The 10,123-nt window shown below is 33.8% G+C and overlaps 2 protein-coding genes across 2 annotated transcripts; one reads left to right on the top strand and one right to left on the bottom strand.

The window, feature by feature from the left end:
• Positions 1–294: 294 nt before the first annotated feature.
• LOC131954473 (NADH dehydrogenase [ubiquinone] 1 alpha subcomplex subunit 9, mitochondrial) lies at positions 295–6,851 on the bottom strand. Its single transcript, XM_059318192.1, has 11 exons — positions 6,752–6,851; positions 5,198–5,389; positions 4,985–5,082; positions 4,756–4,847; positions 4,476–4,632; positions 4,274–4,382; positions 2,967–3,067; positions 2,536–2,612; positions 1,964–2,058; positions 1,033–1,103; positions 295–851 (listed from the first exon to the last, which is right to left on the bottom strand). The coding sequence occupies exons 1-11, from the start codon at positions 6,810–6,812 to the stop codon at positions 645–647; spliced, it is 1,260 nt and encodes a 419-aa protein (XP_059174175.1). The 5' UTR covers positions 6,813–6,851; the 3' UTR covers positions 295–644.
• A 1,085-nt stretch (positions 6,852–7,936) lies between these two features.
• LOC131954470 (uncharacterized) lies at positions 7,937–9,814 on the top strand (the record flags this gene model as incomplete). Its single annotated transcript, XM_059318180.1, has 3 exons — positions 7,937–8,099; positions 8,685–8,841; positions 9,683–9,814. Coding segments are annotated over exons 1-3 (448 nt in total), but the record flags the coding sequence as incomplete, so codon positions are not given.
• Between the last annotated feature and the right edge of the window lie 309 nt (positions 9,815–10,123).

Raw genomic sequence — 10,123 nt, 5'->3', positions numbered from 1 at the left:
AGGTTTATAAACAACTGCCTCAGACAAATACTGAGGATCCGCTAGCTCAACACCATCAGCAATACACACCTGAAGCACCTTTCTGCTGATGAAGAAATTAGGTAAAGAAAATGAGGCTGAGTAGGGCACACCAATATCAACAGGCAGGAATTGAGGTGAAACCCACAAGGAAAGTGCAAAGAGGTTAGCCCATACCCTAGCAGGGGTGACAGGCAGTGATAATGCTTATATTTTTAAAAATTAATTTAATTATAACTACTTGTACTTGTAAATTAAAAAAAAAAATAGCAGTGGTTTAAATTTATACAACTTTAATATCCTATTTAAAAACATGTCAAATATTATTTTAAATACAGATATTAATCGTGAACAGTAAACCTAATTCTTTATCATGGACAACCAGAATTGACCATAATTATCTACAAGTTACATTAGCAAGTAATGCACAGTTTGAACCCAGCTCTCAATTAGCTGTATTTAATCTAAAATGTAATGTACAAGCAATTGGAGCTGAATATCTAGTATTGTTTAGCTGTAACAGTTGTCACAAATCTTATGATACTTGCTTTAAAAGTGAGTTTCAAAAAAATTCTTAATATATTTGTAGCCAGTATTTATAATTCCTTAATTCTTCTGCAATTTAATTATCTTATCTGAAGTGATTTGTCTTGGTAGAATTCTGCAGGTTTTGGGGAAGGGGCTTCATCAAATTCTCCCAACTCTTCCTGGTAGTATGCAAATCTGCGTTTGCTCTTCAAAAAGAACCTAGCCATGTCATCAAACTGAGTTAGAGTTACACCTAAATCCTCCAGGGTAAGGTTTCCTGGAACTGTCCAGTCTGTCAATGCTTCCTGTAGTAGCAAATTTTAAAAAATTAATTAATTAAAATCTCATTTGAAAAGGGAAATAATCTTCAAATAAACATAACACTAGACAATATTTCTTAAAATTCAATAAGTCAAAATGCAGGTAGATCTATATAACATCAATACCAAAAAGAGATTTTAATGAATTCAATCAAAATGTACATACCATCTCTAACTTCTCTGTGTTATACCACCTCCCCATAGGAAGACTGTTGTATAGCTTAGCTCTCAATCTAGGTATTTTAAAAAAAGTTAAATTTTATAATTGATAATAATTTATTACTATTGAGTTTAACCAACAACAAAATTAGATGATTTACAAGGATATTAATTTATTATAATAAGAATGTAAAACACACACTTGCCTAAACATCATGAATTAATTTTATTAAATTATAAGTGAAAAAAATTAATACACTAGATTAAAGCCAGTAAGGTTTTTTTTTAATATTATTAATAAAACCAACTTCAATTAATGTAAATTTTATTATCTTATAACATTTTGCCTTACAAGTCTTGTAGAGGTTTATGCTTGTCATTGTTTATTATTGAGCACTAAAATTATTTTTAGGTCAATGTCACAAAATTTTAGTTTAAATAAATATTATTAAAGAAATGTATAGTATAAAACAAATAGAGATTATAGTAGATCCTTTTTCTGAAAATGATAAGATTTAGACTTGAAACAATGACTCTGGGGTCATCCATAAATGACGTCACGCTTTTTTTGACGATTTTTACCTCCCCCCCATCACACAAAGCCAGACCCCCCCCCCCCCTAAAATGACGTCACACCTCAACCTACAACCCCCCTCAAAATTGCAGTTGAATTTTTTTAAAACATCCATATTTTTCCAAAATCTTGTCTAAACGATTACAATTTATTAAAACAGTTATCTAAAACGCGAAATAACGTCTAAAATTCGTTTTCTAACATTGCTTTTTTATAATGCAAAAATGTGACGTTGCAAAATCTGACCCTCCCCCCTCCCCCTCATCACACATCGTCACAAAATTACGGACCCCCCCCTCCCCCCTACGAGTGTGACGTCATTTATGGATGACCCCTCTGAATTAACAACTCAAAACTTACCTAGGCACAAACATATAACCAGATCTCACCAACACATCCTCACGTCTGACTACATTAATGATGAAATCTACAATATCAGCCAAGTAGTAACGCTGAGGCCTGCAAAGATCAAGTACTTTTTTAAATCTCTTAGCCCATGATATATTTCTTACCCAGAACCTAGACTGTTCTTACTACATTTTTTGTTCTAAATCCCGCAAGGCATTACGGTAAAAACTTTGTGACAATATCTCTCTTCATTCTTGCCTGAATCCACTTATAAGAATGTTACAGAAAACAAAACATTAAGACTGTAAACAGTTTTTAAAAATGGAGTAGCAACAGTCTTATTCTAGGGAAGAGATATAAAATCAATACAAATAAAAGTAATATAGATACTAAAGTTTATTCACATGGACTAACACAGCAAATAAAAAAGACAACCTACCCAACACATTGGATGGTTTGGATACTAAAGCTTATTCACATGGACTAACAAAGCAAATAAAAAAAGACAACCTACCCAACATATTGGATGGTTTGGATACTAAAGTTTATTCACATGGACTAACACAGCAAATAAAAAAGACAACCTACCCAACACATTGGATGGTTTGGCCAACCATGTCTGGATTTTGAATAGCTTTAATGATACCTTCAGCAACATCAGAAACCTACATAAAATGCAGAGTATTATAGCGGCATATGAAACAATGAACCGTTAGTTGAAGACAGGATACATATGAGATCAGGATAAACCCTCTACAGATTTGAAAAGATAATGTCATGGTATATAAATAATGACAGTATATCAAACAATGTACTGAAAAAGACAGGCCGCTGTTTGTTTCCTAGTATTTACTATCCAATTACCTCATTTCTCAACATAAAAAAATAAACAAGGTCTATACATTTATTTCATAGATTTCAAAACAAATGTTTGAGTTTGCTTTCTTAATTAACTTGGTGTCAACATGTTTGATTAGCATTATTTAATAAGTTTGTAAAGGACCACCAAATCTACTTACAAAAACTGGTTGTTTAATTGTTCGTTCTCCTCTTTGCCACAGTGGAATACCCCTTATATGATCAGAAAAAAGCGAGAATCTACCATACCAGCTCCATCTTACTGAAAAAAAAGACAAAATCAAATGAAACAAGTGTTCTGAAACAACATATCACACATAAGCAAAGTCCCCTTTTTAAACCTGTCGGTCCATTGAGCAAGTTAAGTAGATTTTAACCTGTTTCTGTGACCTCAGCAGGTGAAGTCGCCTTCACTTTCCCTGAGGTACTCATCAGAATAGTGTGAATTCAGAAAGATTATACTGATTTTTTAAAGTTATTTCTTTTAAATAAGGGATGAACAATTTCAAATGGAATAAAACTGATTTTTACAAAAAGTATCTTTTATCTTTATCCTTCATGATCTACACAAACCAGATATTGTGGTGATTTTGTTCATTTTACATGAAGCTAGGAAACTATTTCCAATATTTTTGCTGCATTTTTTTTTTATAATTTGTACAGACACAAAAGAGGCTCCCAGTATACAAATCCGGACAGAAGAAAACTCTATTAAGCTTCTTCATGCACAGTTGTAAGGTACAATACTTTCTAAGTCATAAACGTTAACATGATTATTTTTTTTTTAAATTAACCAAAGCCCATGATTATGACAATATTGAAGTCATGGACAAGACAGATTTCAATTAGGTTTGTGCATGAAGAAATATTACATATTCTTACTTTAAACCACATATTTTAATATTTGTCTAATTAAAGCCATTTAGTATTGCGTCACAGAGGCCAGCTTGCATGCTAAAAAAGATTCATCACTGGACATTATCTATCCTTATCTCATGTTCAGATGCATTAATAACATGAAAAACTGAATATTTAGTACGTGGCAGTCAGAACAGAGCATGTATTTACAATTGAGTTTTTGCTTTAAAGCATTCTGTTACAATCAGACCTCATTTAATATTACATTTCAATAAAAATTTTCTTTTAGATATGTTTTTGGCATTTAAAAATATACTATAAATATTATTACTATGCATAGTGCCTCCAGTTAATATACTGTTTAATATTTTGAAGCCTAAGTGTCTAAGGCTAAAACTTGTAAAAAAATGTGTGCAAGCAGGAAGGGATATTTGACTAAAAGTAACTAGAAAAAGTTGACTAGAAAAACTGAAAAACATATGTTGGTGAATCAATAATATAAATTAATGTTTCATACATAAATGGAGTCTACTTCATCTGCCCAGCTGGGGAAGTCTACTTTCACATGTAACCAGAATACAAGAGGTTGTGTGTAAACATATGAACTTACATCTGTTTGTGTAATAGTTGAGGAAGTTATCTTCAGCACCAAACATATCAGAGGGCTTGAAGATAATTGCTTCAGGGAACTCTTCACGAACTGCCAATTCTGATTCATACTGTCAAAGTAAACAGAACTTTATTTTAAAAAAATATTTAAAAAAAAAAATATGAAAATTTCCAGAGATATAAACACAAAACACTTTAAGTACCTTTGTTTTCAAAATTCTAGAAGTTTCCCAAACTTTCTGTGGCTCTGCCTTAGCATTCAAATGAGATATATGAATAAATTTCTCCACACCACATTCTTTTGAAATCTTTGCTAATCTACGTGCGCCAGCGACATGAACATCATGGAAATTGTAGTTCCTACAAACAATATTTTGAATAAAATAATTATGTTACGCAAAATAACTCATTATTAAATAATGAATTACTAACTTAAGCGCAAGAAGTAACTGAAATCCAGTTTTGTATAAAAGATGTGCATACCTGGTTTCATACTGCCTGCCTACAAGGTTTATCACAACATTAGAGTACTGGACAGTTTTCCTAATGGACTCTTCATCCCTCAGTTCAAATGGCTAGAAAAATATAAATTCAAATAATACTGATTCTATGCATAAAACATACACATAAAATAATGGCTCCTTAAAAAATGGGCCAACTTTTAAGATTCGGCCACAACATTACAACCTATGTACAAGCGTAAAATACTCACGAAAAAGAGTACTTGTCCCAGATCACCTGTTAAACGTAATCTTTCAATGTATGTCTGGTCACCTCTATAGGGGATGATGATTTGGGAACCAATTTTACCTGAATATAAAATAAACATTTTCTATAATATTGCATATATTTAAGATTATTAAAGATACGCTCTTTAGACAAAAAAATACATACATTATAATTAAGCAGAATTAGAGTATTTTACCTAATTTATTACACACATATTTTCCAAGATAGCCAGAAGCACCAAATACAGTGGCAACAATGCCACTAAATGAGCTTCGACCCCCTGTTCCTCGCTTCATTGATGACAACTTTGTAGGAACATTAGTAGATGCATCTCTTTGTTGAATGATGATGCATCCAACAGCTCTTGGCACCTGGTACCATGTTTGACCTAAAAGTATTGAAAGTTAGGACATTAAAATAATTCAAAATTTAATTCATGTTAAAACTTAACAGACATTGCTTAACAGGTCTATTGCTGATTACAAATATACATTGCTTTTATTTAACAATTTCATCTTTTGAATAGTGACATGTAGACCAGAAAGAATAGTATTTAGGGCCTTATAGTTAAAAGATCCAATAGAATATTAGTAAGTTGTGTTTATGCTACTAGTTTACAAGTTTAAGTAAACTAATAAAAGTGGATGTAGGTTATGTGTGTGTGTGTATGCCAATTAGATATCTTAATTTCTACCCTGGCCATAGAAGCTGGCTAAATTATTTAAAACCACATTTACACGCGCCAGATATACATACTACACATGTTTAGAAAAAAAACCTCAAAAAAAAAATAAATGTTAGGCTATATAAAAACATTTTTCCACAGATAATGTAAACCTGTGGTGAGTTTATTGTTTTCTAGACATGCATAGCATACACCTCATAAGTGTCAACAGAGTGTAAGAGATAGATGTAGTTATTCTAGTAGTTGTGACATTGTGGTTTGAAATTTATTAAGCTAATAAAATTTGAATTGAATAGGCCCTAAATCTTTACTTATCAATTAATCTAGATTCTAAATCTAGCTACTAGCTCAGTACTATGAAGAGTCTGTAGTGTAGACTGCACTGACTGTACAGTTGTGTTAGTCACAACAGTTACTGAGGTGGTGCATCAAATTAGGACTGATGGAAAGTGTCTAAAAATGTAGATTGAAGACCCCTAATTTACTAATTATCTTTCATAGTGAGTTCCAACAAACTAATCTTTGGTAAAACTCTATTTTGGCGTATTTTATTCCCTGCTTCACGTTCACCTCCACACAAAAACAGGCATATTTCTCTATGAATATTTGTTTTACAGTTTTAGCTTTAGACAATTAACTGTTGTCAAAACTTGAGAAAAATCCATATTTGGATGAACGGTGTCGAGCCACATCCGGCTTTTTATTTTATTTATAGGCCTATAGTACTAGTAATGCATAAAAAGACAAACAGACACACACACACTGCTTTATATATATATATATATATATATATATATATATATATTATATATATATATATAGATCTAGATGTAGACCTAGACACTACTAAGTTACTACTAGATCTAACACTGAAACAGATATCTCGTGGGCAAAAAACAACGAAAGAAAAGTGAAGAAAACAAAAACAAGGTAAGAATAAAAAAAGATTAAAGAATCTTTCACCAACTTTTTAAAAGTAGGCCTAAGCAATTTTATGTTTTTTAAGCTTATGTAAACAATTCTGATTATTTATGTAATAAATGGCTTTTAACTTACGTTGCTTACCTGACATAGACTTACGTCCTAACGAACTAGCAGTGGCCTTGGCCACCAAGACAGAAGCCATTTTGATATACAAGGTTACAAGCAAAGCCAGATTTTTTAGCAATTTAAGTCCTAGCTAATAGAAATCTTCAGTCTAGAAGTTCCATTTAAAATCTATTGATAAATCTAGATCTACATTTTTCAAGAAGATTTACATTACAAACCTCACTTTTCATTTGGCTTTAAAGTTATTATACTGGATTTATAAATTTGAATGGTTTATATTTGAGTTGAAGCTGCGGTAGAAGCTGCGATATAATGCTTAGCAGCTTTTGAAATAAAAACCCTACAAAGTATAGGATATTATAAATAACGAGCTGCTCCGCGCCGTAAGCATACGCCGCTATTTAGTTGTTTTATTTGCTACTTTTCAGTAATACATAATTTGTGAATTCGACACTACCCTCTCATCCATCCTTCTCCCCCCCCCCTCCTGTGTGTGGTTGAATGTGACTCTTAACAAAATTAGGCTACCCATGAAAATTAGAGCCTTCTGTGTTTGCGAGAGGAGTGTAAAGCTTGTGTCAAAAAATTGAGGGAGTTGCACATGGTAAGCTTAGGTATGACGTCATTAAAGGGGAGGGGGGTCTAGTATTTTGTCACCATGTGTTACAATGTGGGATCGGGGTGATGCAAAAAAAAAAAAAAAAAAAAAAAAAAAAAAAAAAAAAAACGTGACGTCATTAATGGATTGCCCTAATTACATCGTATAGATAAGGATTCACTTCTTTTTATCTAGCACATAAACAGGTCTAGTCGGTCTTTTACATTTGAAACTAACGCCGTGTTGCAGCAGCATATTCTATAGATTACGGTGAGGTATAAAGACGAATATGTAAATTATATCAATATCAATTTATCAATTTACTTTCGTTAATTTTTCAACTGCACAAAATTCTTCGCTCCTGTGTTAATATTTACCTATATATATATATATATATATATATATATATATATATATATATATATATATATATATATATATATATATATATATATATATATATATATATATATACATATATATATATATATATATATATATATATATATATATATATATATATATATATATATATATATATATATATATATATATATATATATATATATATATATATATATACATATAAATTTCTATAACAGAACCATGTATAGGCTTGTCTTGATATCCTTAACTTTTGGCCTATCAAATGCCATTGTCTGCCTGCCAACGTTCTGCGAAAATGCGGTTCAGCCAGTTTTAGACTGCAAAGGTGGAATAATCGAGCATGCAGGGTTTTGCGGATGCTACAATATTTGTGCGAAGGTAATCAATATGTTTTTTTTTAAAGCTTTATTTTCAATAAAATCGCATTCCTATCATTTAAACTGTAACAATAGTAAAAACAAAATGGCATTATCCCATTGCAATTTTTTCATTTTAAACAGTAACATTTCTCCGTCCCTTTCGGATTATCCCCCTTCGACTATATCAACCCCCCCCCCCCCCCCCCCTCTTTACCATTGCAAGTGTTATAAAAAGCAATCCTCCATAAGGACGTCGCAAAATTATACACCCACTCACCGTAAAATAAAGAAAATTCTCAAGAAAATTAACGTTTTTAATTATTACTACACAGTAGGGGGGGGGGGCATTTGAAAATTCATGTAGGGGAGTGGGGAGCATTCAAAATATACGGGGCGGATGATCAAGTATACATTTTCTATATAAATAAATATATAATGTATGTTGTCCCGAGGTATGGGGGGGGGGGGGGGTGGCGTGGAGAGTGCAAGCGTGCCCCAGAAAGGAGGAGAGCATTGCATGAAGAAAAGCCTAAAATAAACCGAGTAGGAATTTCTAGACTACAAAAGGTTGGCGCTTTTAACAGTCTTTCTTTCTCCACTTCAGATAGAAGGTGAGTCTTGTGTGCTGAATATGCCATTCCGAGGTGTGCCCAACACAGAGATATGCGACCAAGGGCTTGAGTGTGTTCCAGATGTTACGGACGGTGTGTCATTTGGTCACAAGTGTGTCAAAAAGACGGATAACGTTTCACAAAGAGCGCGTAAAAATGTTTTTTTTTTTTTGCTATTTTATTATAGGCTTTCTAATCAAATCGGATGTAAACTTATGATCACGAGAATTTATAAACATCCTAATATTATGCTAATTCGCGCTATTCACTATACTTTAACTAAACACCGCATACTTTTAACTTAATTCTCGATAAGAGATATCCATTTATGACGTCCACACGGGCGGGGGGGGGGGGGGGGGGGGGGGTCCGGGGACAAAAATCGACTTTTGTGGACGCGTGTGGACGAGGGGGGAGTGGCGGGTTTTATGGACGACCACTGACGAATTTTACAAATTACTTACATCTTAAAAAAAATTATGCATATAAAATGTATTAAATAAGCAGTTTTCGTGTTTAAAAAAAACCCCACCAGCTCTTAATTGTTGAATAAATGTATCTGAGATGTAACTGTATACCGACTAACTAAAAAAAAAAGCGGCACATTTTTATAAGCGCGAGGGGGGTGGGGAGCATTGACCGCGGCAATTCTCTAGAACAGGGGTCTCCAAACTTTTCAGTCCGAGGGCCACATTAACTATCAAATTTCAGTTCGGGAGCCAGTTTCTTCCAGACATGTCTTTGATTTTTCTGGGCAAAGTTCCTCAGCCATCACCAACAAACGTTTTTTTCCGTGGACAAAAATATCTCCGCGGGCCGGATGAGAGGACATCGCGGGCCGCATCCGGCCCGCGGGCCGTAGTTTGGAGACCCCTGCTCTAGAAAGTGGACGCGTGTGGACGAGGGAAGGGGACGGGGTCTAAAATTCCTAATTTTTGTAGACGTCATAAACGGATGACATCCTAACTCCCGGTTTGCATATTACCCGCAGTATCCCACTGTGTTACGGCATGCCAAAGAAAATCTCTGATGTGCACCATTTCAATGATCGTATACCAAGGACAGTGGTTCGCAAAATGTGACCAGGAAGGGAACTTCTTACCAGAGCAGTGTGACAATACAAGTAAGACGTTAGTTTTTACAAATATATTTTACTGATAAAAATCGAAAGAAACGGATCATTTGGTCAGAGGCGTAGCGACCCTTCCCGGCGCCCGTGGACAAACTTTAAATTTGGCGCTCCCCACCCTGGGACAAGCTTTCAATTTGGCGCCCCCTCCCCCATAAATTCTAAATCACTATAATGCAAAACTGCAGCTAAAATGAGCTTTTAATATTTTTTTCAACCCATTTTGGCGCCCCTAGGTTCGGCGTCTGGGGACATATGTACCCCCCTCGCTACGCCTCTGCATTTGGTCTGCCCTTTGTTTAT

Source organism: Physella acuta, unplaced genomic scaffold, assembly GCF_028476545.2.
Source record: "Physella acuta isolate Inbredline_101_S28 unplaced genomic scaffold, ASM2847654v3 ptg001003l, whole genome shotgun sequence".
NCBI lineage: Eukaryota > Metazoa > Mollusca > Gastropoda > Physidae > Physella > Physella acuta.
This window is presented reverse-complemented; position numbering and strand designations above follow the sequence as displayed.